The sequence below is a fragment of the Acanthopagrus latus genome, chromosome 1 (assembly GCF_904848185.1).
Source record: "Acanthopagrus latus isolate v.2019 chromosome 1, fAcaLat1.1, whole genome shotgun sequence".
Classification (NCBI taxonomy): domain Eukaryota; kingdom Metazoa; phylum Chordata; class Actinopteri; order Spariformes; family Sparidae; genus Acanthopagrus; species Acanthopagrus latus.
In genome coordinates this window covers 30548523-30566467 of record NC_051039.1, presented here as the reverse complement: position 1 = coordinate 30566467, position 17945 = coordinate 30548523, and the positions used below count along the sequence as shown (strand labels likewise).

Genomic DNA, 17945 nt, shown 5'->3' with positions numbered 1-17945 from the left:
ATCTGTATGGTCATATTCAGGCAAAATCCGGTGGTGCGGTAAACAGTATAAAGCAACAGTAAACAACCAGAATGTGAAACTGGAGCACAAGACCAAACCGAGTTATCATAAGTCAAACTTCTCGTTACACAAACACATATCCATTGTGTTTCCCCTGCAGCATTTAGCCATGCTAAATAACAGATTCTGACTCATTCTGCTCTACCTCTGATCTGCAGTCATATCTCTGCCGGTGAGGATTAAACATGCCATGACATGAACATGACATGCATGAAAAAAATCCTGTAGCCTACAAGCACTACCCTTATTAAAATGAATGGAAAAGAATTGTGTTTTCACTGCACCACCAGATTTGTTGTGACTTTAGTATGTGAAATATATTGTCATTTTTCTTAAATTGTATTCAGATTGTAATCAAATCTCGGCTGCCAACTTTTCAGTTTATTTTTTTGAGTGTGACTCAGTATTTTATGAGGAGACCTTCTGTGACATTACACGCTGCAGGGGTGGGGGTTCAAATTCCCATGTTAAGTCAACAGTCCTGGTCGATCATGAACTAGTTTGGTTGATCAGCAGACCTGCCTTGTTCAATACATCATAGACTAAATCAGGAGAACAAAGCTGACCAAGGTATGTGGGGAGATTATAAATTACCTCTTATTGAGAACCCCAGAAAGTACAGAGTGACAGAGAGTGTCCCGGTAACCATAGTAACCAGATGCATGCACTGTGGTGCAGGAGAGAGGGGCGGATGCTGCTGTCTGTCTGTGTTGTCTTTCTGAGCCACTATCAGTCATAAATTTGTCTTTCAGCATGACAAAACGGACGTGTTAATTGAGAACATGTAAAAAAGTGTTGACTGGTTGGGTCTCACGGTAATTATGTGAGAGTGAGCAGCCCTGTTTAAAACTGTAATCCTCATATTAATCATCATGTTTACAAATTGTATGAATAATTTGATTCTATTCTTTTCTGTAACTTTAAAGGTATACGGTTACCTTTTTTTGTATCCTAATTATATGACACTAGGGTGACCAGACCAGCCAGGGACAGTCCCTGCTTTTAAGTGCCTGTCCCTGGCTGGAGCAGTCCCCGGAAATCATTTTTAACTGTCTGAAAAAACAGGCTGCAAGTTGAAATGTATTTTACGTGGTAAGAAAGAACGGTCAGCAGCAGAGCCCATAGTTGACATCACAAACACGTCATGCTAATTTTGGCCAACAGAGGTTGCTGCTTGCTATAGCAGCTGCATATCTCCCTTCCTCTACCACTAACAACATGCTTGCCTATGTTTAGAAAAAAACAGCTGGAACAGCCAGCAAGTGTCCGGTGAATCCAGAACAGAACCATTAAAGTATTTTAAAGACTATTTTTAAGACTAGAGAGGGAGAAGTAAAGGGTCAGTGTGAAAAGAATGGCTGCAGTATTATAGTGTAATATAATTGTTGTCTTTATCACAATACGCCTGTTAGTCAGAGGCGTTAGTACGTACATAGACAAAAGTAATGTACCTAAATTCGAGGTAATTGTGCTTGCGTAGTTTCATTTTATATAACATTATAGTTCTTGTCCACTACATCTCATGAAATACTGTGCTTTAATGTGACTATATTTATCTGACAGTTTTATTTATGGGTTACTTTCCACACTCTTTAATCTCTTTCCCATCCAGTGAAAAAAACAAACATATTTCTCCACATGAGTTGATTTTTGATAAACTGAAGGATGAAGGGTTTCTTTATCAGAAAATTATCTTCCTTTAGCTAAAGCAATAAACCATTTAAAACCCTCTTGGATTAGAATCACTCACCACAAAGCCGAAAACAGGCTGTTTTTCTGACAGAAAGTCAAGTTGACTTCTTTTTTTGTTTGTTTGTTTGTTTTTCTTTATCTTTTTGTTGTTTTTTTGTTTTCTTGTTTTTGTTTTTTTTTTTTTTTTTTAGATCTGTGGTCCTCACAGGACAGCCACACTCCAAATATATGATGATTTAAGGAATATGATGCATTGCTGTATATGAAGTGAGCCAACAATATAGAAAGTAGTTTAAAAAAAGCAATCCGTCAGCAAACTCACAGTCACTATGGTCAGTCATTGTCCCCTCTTTTATTCATAGATAATAACATCAGATAATGATTATGATATACTGACTGCTGAACTGGAAATGTCCCTGGTTTTTATTTCAGAAATCTGGTCACCTTACATAACTCAGTTGGCCCGATTAAACTGAGATTTTTATGCTCTGTTGATTGAGTTTATAGTAATCAGAACCATCAGGAATGATTTCCAAAAGTACTTCAGAATTTATATTTATTTTTTATCATGTAAGAAATGTTAACCTCTGTGTAACCTATGTAGTTTGATGGACTAAGCAGATTTAAGAAGTATCAGGCATCTGTTATCTGCTGTATGTATGGAAGAGTTTTTGTTTTAATATATAGAGAGGGACACAAATTAGTTTGCCTAGCCAAGGGCTACTTTTATTTGCCATCATATGAATTGTTGCACGTTGGCTGTCTTCTTAATGAATATAGCAAAAAAAGTGGGAGTAAGACAGAGATCACAATGCAGGGACTTAAGGTCTGCCACATCCCTTGCCAAAATCCATTTCTGCCCACGTCTGCCTCAAACATGACATTCATTAAGTATAGGGACCCAGAGACAGGGTGGCAGTCTGCAAAATATAGAGTAAAAGGCAGAGCTACTGACAGGGAAGAAACATTACAGCAATTCAGTTCAGCCGTTTTTCTGCTTTTGTCACATTTTTTATGCTAGCCTGAATGTTTCATAAGAGCAGAGGACCACAACCCTGTAATAAAAATGTCTTGTATTTCCATAATGGAATGGCTCTGCAACCTTATATTAAAAATGTTTTATTAGACCTCAAAACAGTATGGTGTAAATGCGTGTGTTGTCTGTGTGCGTGTGTACGCGCACGCACGTATGTGTGTGTGTATGTTAGGGGCAGGGGGCTGAGGGAGTGTGTGTAGACAAAGATGGTTGAAGGGTGTTTTTTAAAAATGGCACTAGTAAACTCAAAAGGACACACAAAGAAATTATTGTGTCCTACCTGCAGAGGTAGATAAACATACACAGTAGCCCCTTTGCACACACAGAAGCCACATTGGTTCCAAGCAGCTCCACCTTAAAGACAAAGGACTGTGTAATTTACACAGAAAGCCGGCACTGCCGCTCCTAAAGAGGTGTGACAGTACAAGTCATGTAGGTGACATCTGTGTGTTTTCAAGGTGTTTCCCCTCCTGTAAATCTAAACAAGCGGCCAGTTTATAATCATATGGATGTGTAGTGATGGAGATCCTGACCCACCAAACAACCTGGAAAGTGTCAGTTATGTTTTTTCACTCTGAATGACATAATTATATAACCGCCATCACTAAACTGGACGCTGTCTGATTCTGTCACTCGCGGGGAGGGAGGCTGTTTGGGGGGGAAAGTTCACTGAAGTCTCGGTCTGGAGGGCTGACCATCACTGGGTGACACTCGGTGAGTTGAAGTTTTTTGCTGGTGACAGACCCTTTTTTGGGGGGGGGGCAGAAATGTGACGAAGAGTTGGTAGGACAGGCAGGAGGACAGACACTTCTCCATGTACAGCTGCAGTATTTTTTCCCTCGTATAAGTTGCCAAAGACAGTTACAGTTACTACAGTACTGTTGGTTGGTCAAGCAGTGTTGCTTTGTGGGACATTTCTCTCTATTTTGTTGGGTGAAGGACCTGTGTAGTTATCAGACTGTCAGACCGACACGCCCTCGATGCGTGCAGTAATGTGTCTTGGTAATGAAATGTACATTAATGTACAATAAAATACTAAAGTAAGACAAATTAACAAAACAAATCATTCTTGATTCTTGGTCACTAACAGGACCCCCACTGCCAGACCCTTTACTTCCCTGCTTGCATGCACTAGCTTACATACAACTTAATGGGTTTTTTTTTCATGATGGTATTTTCAAAGTGTATATGTGTCAGGCATCTAAAATGCTGGTTTGGCTTTCATATTTCATGAATAACAACACATTATCTAACCTAAGTTTGACAACCTGATTTCCCTGTTGGGCCACAGAATAAATATAACAGCTTAAGTTTTCCCCTCAGTGAGTCAGCTGGTCCTCCAGCGTGTTTAACTGCATACTTTTGCAATATGACAGTCACAGCTTAAAATGACAACAATGACAAAAGTAAAAACAAGTTTTTCAGTTTCATATGACTCCACAATCAAAAAAATCAATCAGCAATTTCTAACCACAAGTGACTGGTTCAGTCTAAAGGACTAGTAAGTAAGAAGGATTTTCCTTATTGCAATGTAGCAATATATAATCCCATATAACTCACTTTTCTCAATCTGAACAATGTTTAAGAGCAGCTTGACTGAGACTGATGGAAAGATACTGATGAGCCACATGTGCCAAACTTCACCATACATTACTGCATTGCCCTTGAAAAGGAGAGTTGATTAGCTTGTTCACCAGGGTGTTGTGTTCACATCACATCCATTTTTTTTTTTTTTTTTTTTTGAGAGCCAATAAAGGTGCTGCAGCAATGAGAAAAGTGTGAGAAAGTGTTTTATGAAATGCAAAAGTTGTACACAACTGGTTAACAATGTTGTGAACCTGTGAATACTATAGTATTTTTTAAAGTTTTCCAGCAAGTTAAAGTCAAAGCAAAAGGATGAGAACGAAATTACAGAAAACAGTATCACCTTCACAGAAATACACATCTTAACCCATGGGATCTAATTCAAAAATATTTCAGTGGGAGCGCTGATGAGAAATCATTGACCAAAGCAGGAAAACTTGTTGTATAAAATGAACAAGTGGGGGGAGAAAAAGAGGAGTCACTTCAATGGACCTTGTTATCAGGCTCACTTAAATATGGCCCCTGAGGCCGCTGTGGTGTAAAACTGTGCCATGGTCAGGCATGTGCAGCTCCTGTTCACAGCTAAGCAGTGACCACCACAGTTGTTACAAGGGATGCCTCACTGCACTCTGCCAGGAGCAATAGTGATGATAGGAACAACTGTGCTGTTGTTGTGTTTTAGAGTTTATCATTGCATGTCTTGCCCGATACAGTTTTCCAGCACTGGTTTTGTGGCTTCAATAATGAATAACCGCTCGCTCTCATCTCTCTCTACCCAGCTTGGTATCGATAATCCGAGGTCAGGTGTTGACAGCCGATGGTACACCTCTGATTGGAGTCAACGTGACGTTTGTCCATTACCCTGAACACGGATACACTGTGACGCGCAAGGATGGCATGTGCGTATTTATTTTTATTTATACACTAAATTACCATAAAAAACGGAAATGATGAAAGATATACCCACCAAACAGTAACAGGGTTCCAAAATATGTCAAACTGGAAGTGAGATAATGTACCTGGAGCTACTAGTGCTGATTGCACATACTGTATGTAGCAGCCATTAACAGAAATACTAAATATTAGACACATGTAAAACCCAACTGTGAGCTGTTGTAATTCTTGCCGTACTGTTTATGTCAAATGTCAGTCTCTGATTGCTCGCCTCCAATGCAGCTCTTCTGGTTTGACAAGTGAAGTAAAGTCACTGTCCTGTAAGAGTTTCTTGAATCAGCGCACCACACACTTTTGGATGTTCATTGTGAGAAGAACATCCATTTATCTTCTTAGAAAATAGTAAAAAGAAATACTTACAACATGATATTTTGCCCAGTAATCACCCGTTTTTATCAATAATGTCATACCTTACTACATCATGACCTGTGGTATGACTCCATCCCAAACGCAAATCTAATAAGCTGTAAATAAACACAACAGCAGTAACACATGCGCGACCAAGTGGACTGCGACCATCGCCACACAAAGGCGTCTCTCTGTAGTCAAACTACACACAAATGTTGCCAGTTTACACCTGAGCTGCAAGCAACAAGTGACCCAACAGAAGTGGAGTTCAGTGACCACAACACAAAGGCCACAACGCACAAGTTACTGCACACAAAAGTGTCTATTACAGATACACATCACAAAGTGACCGTAACAAAAGCAGGCATCTTGCATAAAACCATTTGCTGTGTAAAGTCTTATAAACACGTTGCATAGAGAGAGACACACCAGCCCCTTACTGCCTACCAAGATGGACGTTTCCCTCAACACCTCTGTAAAATAGATGGATCCATGCACTGCTCTGCACCCAAAATGCAGTGGATTCATAAGAATACACCAACCACTACAAAACATGTACTCAAATATACACACACTCACACACAGAAACGCTCACTCAACAACATATGCAATCTACACACTCACGGGAAATTGCTTTTAAATTCACAGAGGCACAAACACACGTGTAAATTGAAATGAACCAGTTGCAATCTCAAAGTTCAACATTGAGGAGTCTGTTAACTCTACAGCTCAAGAGGACAGTATCTTCTGTATCATGCTACAAGAGATTTCAAATTAAAACAACTGAGGAACATTTTAATCAAGCCAAAAGTAGTGTAATGATATTTACACAATTCTTTAGTTGTTTTCTTGAACTTAAAGCTGGTGTTCGTTTGTTAATGATGTGCTGCAGGTTCGATCTCCTGGCCAATGGCGGGGCATCCCTGACACTGAGTTTTGAGCGTGCTCCATTCCTCACTCAGTACAGAACTGTCTGGGTGCCATGGAACGTCTTCTACGTGATGGACACATTGGTCATGAAGAAGGTGAGCTGTGCAACTGCTGTCAGTCTAGATATCTGTCTGCCTCGAGTGTTGATGGACTGATGTCAGGCAGGCAGGAACAAAAGTGTTGCATGTGCCACTTACTTCATAACTATTTTGAAGCTTTCAACTTCAATTTTTTTGTTGCTTTGCACTGACTGATCGAGTAGTTAAGCGAATTTGCTATTGACGTTATTACTTGATTACCATGTGGAGCAGGATGACATTCCTTGCTGAGGTCTTTTTTCATGACATATACACTATCTGACAGACACTGTCTCACTAGCTTACCAAGAGAGTGACTAATGAACTCATTGTTTCACAGTCAATGAAATGGTGCATCTGTAACTAACTGACACTTGTTGCGTCTGGCTATTTCAGGAGGAGAATGACATTCCTAGCTGTGACCTGAGTGGTTTTATCAGACCCAATCCTGTCATTGTTGCATCACCTCTGTCTACATTTCACAGAAGTACACCTGAGGATGGCCCTGTCTTACCTGAAACACAGGTAAGTAATACAGTTAATACCACACAGACGGACTTATAGTAACCACCAATTTCAATGTCCAATTTCCAATATTTATACTTTTAAAAAATCCTCAGTAAACTGCCACAGAGGAGCGATCCCTCTTTCAGGACACACAGACATTCAGTAGATGTCGCATGTACTGAACAGAACTACAAAATCACTGTTTACAGGAGAGAGAATGAAAACATGTGTGGATCAAGGAGACAACTAAGCAGGCCTAGGCATCTCCAAGTGCTGCTGAAACAACACAATCTCCTCTCCACTGTGATGACCGGGAAGAGGGCAGGCCACACAAGATAAATAGCAGAAAAACAGAGAAGATCAGAGTGAAGAGGCATCAAATCTGATGTTCTGATCTGATCTGATAAAATTCAGCTATAAGGAGTTATTAAAACATAGGAGAGCAATGATCCAGTGAAACCCAGGGTATGATGATCCATATGCATTAATATGTGAGGCAGCAGGAGCCAGGAGAGGTAGAAGGTCCCAAGGGTCCGTGGTCCATCAGAAGGGAGCCTGAATGAAAAGAGAGAAGGGGGAAGAGGAGGAGGAGGAGGAGGAGGAGAGGGTTATACAGAGTGAGAGAGCAACAAAGCTTGCAATTTGTGGGAAAATTATATAATAACAAAAGTTAGAGAAATGCGATGTTAATCAGATTGATCCTCGTTAGCAGGACAATGTGAATTGTCAGGAGCTGTAGTTCTAAAACGCATCATAATTGCAACCAATAATGTAGTAAGTAAGCAGTTCCAGAATCCATTAATATTACATTTTTCCTTATATCTGCTAATCTTTGACTTCAGTATGAATGCACCCCAACACACACAACTGTGGCCAAGAACTCTTTCTGAACTAGGGAGCCTGGTGGATATAGAAAACCTGATGTACACTAGCTGATGCAAATCTAGTAAAACTCAAGTAAACTAAAACTACATTAAGTTTAATTAAGAAGCACATGTATTTTATGTTTGTGCTGCAAGGATTTTAAGATGAATCAATTTTTCATTTAAGAAGCAGATGAAAATTATTATGAATGAATCAGGAGACAACCTTTTTTCCTACAATCAAATCTCTGACTATGATGACTATACCTGTTGATAAGGTGTTTTTTTTTTATTGATCATTGGTGTTTTAGGTACCCAGTTACACTTGTTGAGTTAGTTGACGTGTTGAGTTATTTCATAAAGACAGACCTCTCCTCTAGTTTTAAGAGGCAAAGGGGTGATCAAAATATAAAAGGCTAAAATATAAAAAGGCTTGGAGTTAACTATTGTTAAATCTCAGCATCATTATAAATAAACACTTTTTTTGTTTCTTTGGAAAAACCAAAAAACATTGGAATAGAATCCAGATAAAATGCTCGGTGACACCTGCAGGCCAGGGAAGTTGAGACTAGAAAATATAGGAACACCTTTATCGAAGTGAAAAAAAAAATGCAATTATTGAGGCTTAGAATGAGTCACAAAAATGACCAAATCTATAAATGCATAGCAAAAAGCATGTGAAGTGCAGGTATAGGAAAGTGCAGGGATGCATGAACATGACAGAAGTTTTTACATTAACTTTTATTAGAAAATCTATGATGGGAAACAGGAAAAGTTCTGATTGCGGAGTGAGTTGGCATGAAATGATCTGTAATTGCTTTTTCACTTGAAACAGGGAGATGGGGCAATTTAAAAAAAAAAAAAAAAGTAGAAAAAACAGTAACAGTAAATGTTAAAAGTAGCATAATTACTCAGTTTTTTACTTTACTTAAAAAAATTAAAATAAAAAAACAACTGATATTAGCACTATCAATAGCAATGATAGTCTCACTGTGAAAAAAACAACAACTAACAAAATTAACAGTTTCCTGGACAGACACACAGGGATAGAACAAGCACACAACACACACACACCCAAAGTTACCACAGCTGAGGAACTGTGGCTCTCGAGTGGCTGTTTTTATAGGAGACTTGTGGTACACGCATGCGCATGTACACATGCACACAGACAAACGTACACACTTGCGCACACACACACACGCGTGCACACACACAGCCCCACCCTGTTTCCTGCCACTAATTGCTTGTAAGGCTAATAACACATTTCTTTTGGTGGCCGACTGAGGCTCACCGTGAAGGAATGTAATTACAATTGCACACACATTGCACTACATTATCTTTTTGTGGTGTGTGTATTGATGCAGGCAAATGAGTGTGTGCGTGTGTGTGCATACGTGTGTGAGCATGGACGTGCATACGTGTCTGTGTGTGTGTGTGTGTGTGTGTGTGTGTGTGGACACATTACGCTAATCAGTCCACAGAGAAAATGAAACAGATGACAGAACTCCATGTCTGTTTTATAATTTTACAACCCTGAACCAGGGTTCCGTAATTATTTTTTATTTGACAAGCCTGTGTGTATGTCTTTGCCTGTCTGTCTCTCCGTCTGTCTGTCTGCAATACAGGGAAATCATGTGGTGTGTGTGTGTGTGTCTGCGTGAGTCTGAGTGCAGATCAAAAGCAAGCAAATGGAAAGCTGCTTCTTAGCTTTTGGTGGAGCTGAGTCCATTAGAGAGGAGGGCAGTGAAAAGGGCAGGCTTAAAGGGGATGTAATGGATCTGTAATGAACACTAAATGCTTGGCTAATGAAAAGGCAATAGTGCAGAAGAAAAAAATAACACTGGAACAGTCCTTCCCTGGAGGAGCTTTTTTTTTTATTCTTATATATATATTCTTATATATTTCTTAATGAGTGTGTGTATATATATATATATATATATGTATGTGTGTGTGTGTGTGTGTGTGTGTGTGTGTATGTATATATATATATATATATATATATATATATATATATATATATATATACATATATATATATATATATATATATATATATATATATATATATATAATATATAATATATATAATATAATATAATATAATATATATATATATATATATATATATATATATATATATATATATATATATAATATAATATGATAAAATTAGTGTTGTGTAGGTATAAATGGATAGCTGCTACACAGCAGGGGTTTAAGCTTTCAGGACAAAGAATGACAAGAGTTAGCTTCTAGTGGGATCCATCTCGACACAAAGTCCTTAATGTTAATGCCAGTTAGCTGTCCAGTTGAATTATTGAAAATGTGTTTGTCTGATTGCCACTTGCCCCCTCTGATGCAGAGATTTACAAATTCTTGGGGTTTCACCCACCCAAATATGTCATGAAATTTGCAATTAATCAATTGAAATGATGAAAAAAAGTTTAGATAGATAGCGGGCAAATTATGAAGGATCACTTTTATTTCAAATGATGGTTCCCCTCTCCTGCTCGAAAGAGAAGTTAGCTGTTCTATTCCTGAAGATGTGTGGAGGTAGACATATTAATTGCAAAGTAACTGAGTGTCGGACAATTTGAAGAAGGTACTGGACTGGGTCCAATCAGGTTGGTGAAATAGCACATGCTGATGTGTTTTCTGTCTTATTTTATACCTCTGCAGGTTTTACAAGAAGAAACTTCAATACCAGGCAGTGATCTCAAGCTGATCTACCTGAGCTCCAGAGCTGCGGGTTATAAGCCAGTCCTCAAAGTCACCATGACACAGTCATCAATACCATTCAACCTGATGAAGGTCAGATATGCAGTATGATACAGTATCATTTTTATTTCCTTAAACCATCATGATATGATGCTGGATATCAGCATAGACTGCCAGCCATTAACATCTTCAGTCTACTAATCAGCATAAAGAATTTATATCACCTGAAATACCGTTACATGACCTTTGTGTCTGGTGCTGTGTCTCCAGGTTCACCTGATGGTTGCAGTGGTGGGTCGCCTTTTCCAGAAATGGTTTCCTGCCCAACCAAATCTATCCTACACCTTTATCTGGGACAAGACAGACGCTTATGGCCAACGTGTCTATGGTCTTTCTGAGGCAGTTGGTGAGTTTGCTGCTATAGCATAGCTAAACAGAAAACTACTTGTCTGACCTCTCTGAGACTCTGATAATTTTATTCTCAGTTACTTTCTGTTGTGTCATTTGAAAGTCTGAATCCAAGATGCAGGTGGTCAGTGATCAGGGGTAGTAGGCGGAAGGCTGTTAGACTGTGCAGCCTCTGATCTGTAATGCAGATTAAATGGATTACATTGAATGGTTTAATCCAAACAATTCAGTCAGACTAAATTGAGGCTGAACTGTAGAAACTCCACCTGTCGACCTGTTTGCTACAGTGTTACGGTAGTGACACCACAGTGGTAAAAGAGGGGTCTGCACTTGATAACTGTATACACTAGGTGGCAGTGGAGTGCTTGAATCCTGATGATGACAGTGAAATCCTGATGACAGAATTTTATTTTCCTACAACTAGCACCGCGATGTCAGAGCGGCGCTGTCCCTATTGCGGCTGGCAATCCACAGGAAGTGGATGTATGTAGTCTAACACTATGTTATTATGACTGCTAAAGCTGATTATTAACTTTAACAGCTCTTTTGTGAAGTAAGTTAAATAAACAAAAAATGTGTACTGTTATGTTACTGTTTGTAATTGCATAAGCCTATAAATGAAACATACAGTCTAGGGTATATGGTTAAGCCCAGCTAGAGTGCAGTGTTGAGAAAGCAGTTAATTAGCTGTGGCTTGTTAACCCAGACTGACTTAACTTTAACCAGTGGTGCAGGTATACAGCATAGAACTTTTTATTTTTCAGTCATTATTGTGAATTACAACTTCTAAATCCCCTCTGATGCCCAACCTCATTACATTGTTTGAGTAGGTACCTGCATACTTTTGTATGCAATAACAAATGTGTTACGTTTGTAAGGGCTATGGCTGTTGGTAGCATTTGTTGATTTTGTTCAAATATGAAAAAAAAATAATTTCAGTAGTTGGTGGTCTTCAGATGATAGGGCTAAACTTGCTAATATGTGCTAAAGGCCATTACACTTGTTGCCACAGCAACAGTAAACATCACACAATGTTATGGGCTGGTGGAATATGAATACTTTAGAGTGCAAAATCAAGCTACATTGTAAATGGGGATAATATCCCTTGTATTCATCACATTATGCAGAATTTTAGTAGTTAATAAACCTATAGAAAAGAATACCCTTTAATACATTAGAATTAATCATTCTTTGGGCTCATTTGGTAGACTTCAAGTTAGCAGGGCACTAAACCGGAGTTTAGCATTCTCTGTCTATGACCCAGGAATTTTCATAGCCACAAAATCAAGCTTTTTTTGCTTCAAAACACCACTGAGCAGCTTTCATGGGAATGAAAGGGGCTCCACCTCCAACAATGTGTCCAGTAATTAAATATCCTTGAATAGACCAAATCCCAAATTCCCTCCTTATTTACATGCCACCACAGGATGTTGATAACGTGTCATCATTTCACGCAGCAGAATTTAGCGTGTTCACCCAGGTCCTACATTTAGATCAAAGCTGAGCCAAGGTCTTAAAAACCTGTGTCCACTGCAGAGACAATTGACCTGGGTGTAAATGTAACGTTTAGCAGTTCCATTGCATACAAAAGCCAGATTTTGACAGGTTTTAAGTGGGACTGGTGACTAGTTGAACAGAGGTATATGTCTCAATAAATGATAGTATGCCAAATGCCAAATTGTGACAGCATGTTGTCATTACATTTTTATCTAATTACCTGATATAAAATAGAAATAGATTTTTTATTTTTTATTTTTTATTTTCTTCACTCAACACACACTTAACATATGGAGGAGGCTATGTGCATACTGTCTACATTTATCTTTTAAAAAAGAGCCTGAGTCAAAGCGGTTCAAAGTGTCAATAAGTGGATACAAAGTTTTATTCAGTGTTGCCCATTTGTGTAATTATTTACCACACCTAACTTACATTTCCTTAATGATGGGACCACTATCCACCACAGTGTCTGCCAAAGCATGTCATTTTATTGTTTGTATTCATAAGCACATACTGTTAACAATGCATTTGTTTGATGAAGTTTGAAACAATTATGGAAAATAAACCAAATGTATCATAGAGCATAGAGTAGGATCAGCAGCATTTTGGATGTCCTGTGCAAATTTACTATGTTTAAGTCTGTCTTTTTGTTTTGTTTTTTTAATTTGCTCATTGATTTTGAGCCTTATTTATTATCTGTTGCTATTTGCATTTGACATAAGATGAAAATAGCCATACTGCACAAAACGAAAAAGCCTGAACCATTTGTTAGATCAATCAGTCCTGCTGTCGCTCACTATTTGCTTGTTAATTCAAATTGAACGTGTCCAGAAAACTTCAAAAACTTGACAATGCAGTTTTTCAGGTTCACGGGAAAACTTAATAATTGATAATAATCTACAAGTTTATGACAAGAGTGTAAATTAAATGTGTACAATGATTAAATTGCACTAATTCAACACAAACAAACCTCCTGATTTGCACTGTAGTTTTGACAACATACAGTGCACAGTAACTGGTGTAATTGCCCTGTAGTGCTGGATTTTGCTGGACACACTAAAGCTGCAGACTGCTAAGTTCAAGTAGGTTTTGCAGAAAGGCTTTGACAGGGAAATGCCTTGGACATAATAGGAATGCTAACCTCTTTGACACCTTTATGAGGGACACGTCAAGAAGGCATTTCCCTCTGGGAGTTATTAAGGCTGGTGGCCAGGCTTAATGGGCTGAACATTCTGGCAATTTACTGCTTTGTTTAGTAATACCTCTGAAACCAGTGCTCATACGTTTTAATAAGGTAGCTTAACCACCAAGAGTGTCAGGAGTGCATTTCTGGCAAACTCATTGCATATCAAAAATTTGCTGAAGAAGCAACTGTCTAATTCACCATTTCTCATTATGGCTTTGGGCCATACAAAAATTTGCCTGGCAGCACTGTTCTCAGCAGTCTGCCAAATGCAGAAGTTCAATTTGAATGTGTCAGATGGAATGTCTTCAGTTTTATCAATAGACAAAAACACAGAAACATCTGATTTTCTTTTGATTTCCTTTCTGATGGAAAATGGAAAACTAGAGTACAGCTAAAGTGGTGGAAATGGACTGGCGTGGGATGCAAAATACATTAGAACCCAGCCCAAACAAAAAGGCATATTTGGCTTATTTGTTGAACAACATTTCAGATTTGAGACAGTTTTTTGACATTGAGAATTCAGGATATCATGGGCTGACATATGTTTGTGAATGTAGTACTGTAGAAAGTAGTGATCCCAAAAGCTGTGCTTGCTTGTGGAAAATGCTCTCCTCTTCTTTTTTTGGCAAAAACATTGGCTTTCCCAACAGTGATAGATGTTTTTTGGCTGATGGACTGGCTTTCTATGTCGGTCAGTAACTATGAGATAATTGAGAAAGTCTTGTGAAAGAGTTTGGAGACTGCAGCAATGGGTTAAAAGACAAAAAGTGATTAATAATGGATATGGAAGGATAGATGATCTATGTCAAGGAAAACATGGAAGAATATCTGCTATCTTCTGTCCTTGGCAGCGAACAAAGCATTACATCTGAGAAATTAAGAAAGAACTGGAGGAATATCTCTCAGGTGGATACCAGGATAGCTGATTCGATCAATAGAGACTTGTATTGTCGAATTCAAACAGTTTAGCAGCTATAATGAATATCAAAAACAGAGAATCATCACCTGAACTGAAGCTCTTCTCAGCTTTGCAGAGATTCATTGTGAGTTTCACTCTGACTATTTGATTTTAGCCTTTGCCTCTCTTTCTTTTTCTCTGTCTTTCAAAATATCCATCCCTCCCGTCTGTTTCTACCAATTGTACCTGCCTTTCCTCTTCTCTTCTCCCTTAATGCTGCATGCATGTGCATGTGTGAATACAAATTGAATCATATCCTATTGGTTTTAGCATCTTGCTTGGTGTTCATATTTCCATAAAGCATTTAATGGACAGTTCCATTATGATGTGTCACGTTTTCACCCATTGTGATTAAGCAAATATCTTACCGTTGTCTTGTATGTATTTTGATTTGCTCTGAAGCACATACTGTCTATGTCTGTCCTGTAGTGTCGGTGGGGTTTGAATATGAGTCCTGCCTGGACCTCATCTTGTGGGAGAAAAGAACGGCCATTTTACAAGGTTATGAGCTGGATGCCTCCAATATGGGAGGATGGACGCTGGATAAACATCACATCCTTGACCTGCAGAATGGTAGGTGCAATGACTTGACAAAAACATATCCTGCACAATATCACTGCACCACAATGGACTTTCAATAAAAACTCACAATCTTCACAAAAAAAAAAAAAACATGATCAAGGTCTGAAGTGTTCTGTCGCCATGTGTGAGGCAGATGCAGTCACCGGGCTCAGAGCAGTACCTCCAGATTAGAAAATGTCATGTTTTGCTGGCACTGTGAGTGTAACTGAACATTTGCCTATAAATGTGTTCAGACTGGGACTTGTGAAGTTTAGTGCGCTTCCTGTTTGACGGTGAATCATGTGTGCCTGTGGAAATTTCAAGTAGATCAGGTTAAAGCTGAAGGAGGAGACACCTGTGAATCACCCCAAATTCAAAATGGCTAACTCCCTGCTGGGATGAGCTCATGGAACCAACATGCTTTTTTGTAGATCCAGGTGTGGTAGACATGTGTACCGAATTTCATACATTTAGGTGAAACTAGATGTACGAGCTGATGTTTAAAGCAGCATAATGAACGATTGAAAAAATGGGTCAGTCTTTGACTCCAATGCTCTGTAGCAGAATGGTATCAAGTGGTGTCGTCACAGTAATGTCGCTGATCTAGTTTTTTCTTTGAAACACATAGCTGGAAAGTTGAGAAAAAACACATTTATTCAAAGTTTTTGTTTTGAATATTTCCATTACAAGATATGAGTCAATGAACAAACAAATCTATGAGAAACTACACGATGCTAATAAATGTAACTACACCCCAATCACAGTAGGAAATCCTTTTTTTCACTGTGTATGTTTTGATTCAGAGTTTATATGCGCCAGCTCCGAAAACACTACATATACTCTCTCTCACTCTCTCTCTGTCTATTGGTCTCTCTGTGGATCTCTGTCTGTCTCTGCCTCTCTGTCTGTTTCTCTGTCGGTCTCTCTGTCTCGCTCCTCTCTTCTCTTTCTCTCTCTGAGTGCATGCTGAGAGTGGAAGATGGTGAGAGTGGGTGCGCATTTCAGCGAGAGTGTGTTTATATCCTTTGTATGTTTGTTTGTTTATTTAGTGATATATCAATGCAGTTGCATTTTATGCTGTAGTTTAAAGCGGTTCAGTTCTGAAGCGGTGACAGCAGGCCTTGGCATGCAGTCATGCCGACTCAGAGGCATGGGGCTAGACAAGAGCACAAGCCCACACGGAGTTAAACTCTGTCTGACTGTTAATTGCTCTTTGGAGGATTGCAATTATCAGTTGGAAAAATGGTTGGTTATAACGATTATGTCCGCATCTAGGATGAACACTGGAGTTCTTGTTTTTCTGGACAGTGCTGATAAAGTGAGCATGGTTGTTGAACAAGTCATAATGATCCAGGACACCTGGTGTCACTGATTAATCCAGCCAAAAAGATAATCTTGTCTAAAGTCGCTCCCTTCGTTAATAATGAAATGTTGCAGAGACACATCTCCAATAAAACTGATTCCTCTGGGCTGTAAATCTTACCAACCGAAAAACGCTGTTTCCTCAGAAGTCAGGCCTTTGTGATGCTGAAGAGCAAAAACTGAAAAGTTAAGTTTGAAGTTCAGAGTGGATGATTTTGATTAAAACGCATCTTCTGTGAGGATGAACTGTTTTGGCTGTGGAATGGAGGGTCGACGCATCCGTACCTGTCCACAGGAGCAAGATCACAGCAGGAAGACACAAAGCACACAACAGGCTGAAACTGAACAAGGGCCTGCTGGTTCAGGTGCTGCTGCAGCTGTTGGTCAGTGACCATCTCACTGGAGGGCGTCTGCCGCTGAGTTACAGGAGGGCGGCTCTTACCATACCGCCTAAGAAACATGACCTGCAGTTCATCAAAAACTGGAGGCCTGTGTCACTGCTCTGCTCTGGTTATAAGCTCCACTCCAAGGTGTTGTTATATTCTTTAGCTTTGTTGCACAAACTTAGAGCTGACCTGACTTCCAGGTTGTAATGCACCTTTAAAATTGTCAGCCTTTGCAAATGATGTGGTCAGCTTGGTGGATAGCCAGCAGGATACTGACATATTGGTATTTTATATCAGTATATCTTCAGCCAAAGTTAACTGGGACAAAAGTGAAGGTCTCAGAGTTTGTGGACTGAAGAAGAAGCTCAGTTTGGCTATTTGGCTCTGCCATGCAAAGTTCCGACCAGCACATCAGAAGCAGTTTGGAGAACTTTATCTGTCCCCGGAAGGCAATTAAAGACATGTTGAATAGTTGTACACAAACACAAACAAGTCAGCACATTAGTTACACAGATAGAAAACAAGTCAGAAAGAATGAAACAGACTAAATAAACTAAATACAAGTACAAAGTAGTATTGAGGTGAGTGTGGTTGTGCATTAAGAGCCAACAGCAAGTTCCTCCACAATCTCTGCATTCCTCCTGTGTACTGAAAACACTATACTATACTATATCTATACTATATTATACTATACTGTACCCCCCCCCCCCCACCCCCCCCGGCTGTCCTCTATCTATCACCCTATCCATCACATTGCTATTCATCCCTCTCTCCCGGCAGTCCTCTCAACACCTTGTCACCCGATTCAGTGTGTGTGT

At 39.2% G+C, this 17945-nt stretch overlaps 1 protein-coding gene across 6 annotated transcripts in view; it reads left to right on the top strand.

Moving 5' to 3' along the window:
* LOC119020583 (teneurin-3) overlaps positions 1-17945 on the top strand; it is a 274733-nt gene that overhangs the window by 207990 nt on the left and 48798 nt on the right. For all 6 annotated transcript variants that reach the window (XM_037100051.1, XM_037100045.1, XM_037100035.1 and 3 more), the window contains 6 exons: positions 5152-5271; positions 6567-6699; positions 7078-7206; positions 10731-10862; positions 11040-11175; positions 15248-15391. In XM_037100051.1, coding sequence (XP_036955946.1) covers positions 5152-5271; positions 6567-6699; positions 7078-7206; positions 10731-10862; positions 11040-11175; positions 15248-15391 — 794 coding nt within the window. The remainder of the gene's footprint in view (positions 1-5151; positions 5272-6566; positions 6700-7077; positions 7207-10730; positions 10863-11039; positions 11176-15247; positions 15392-17945) is intronic.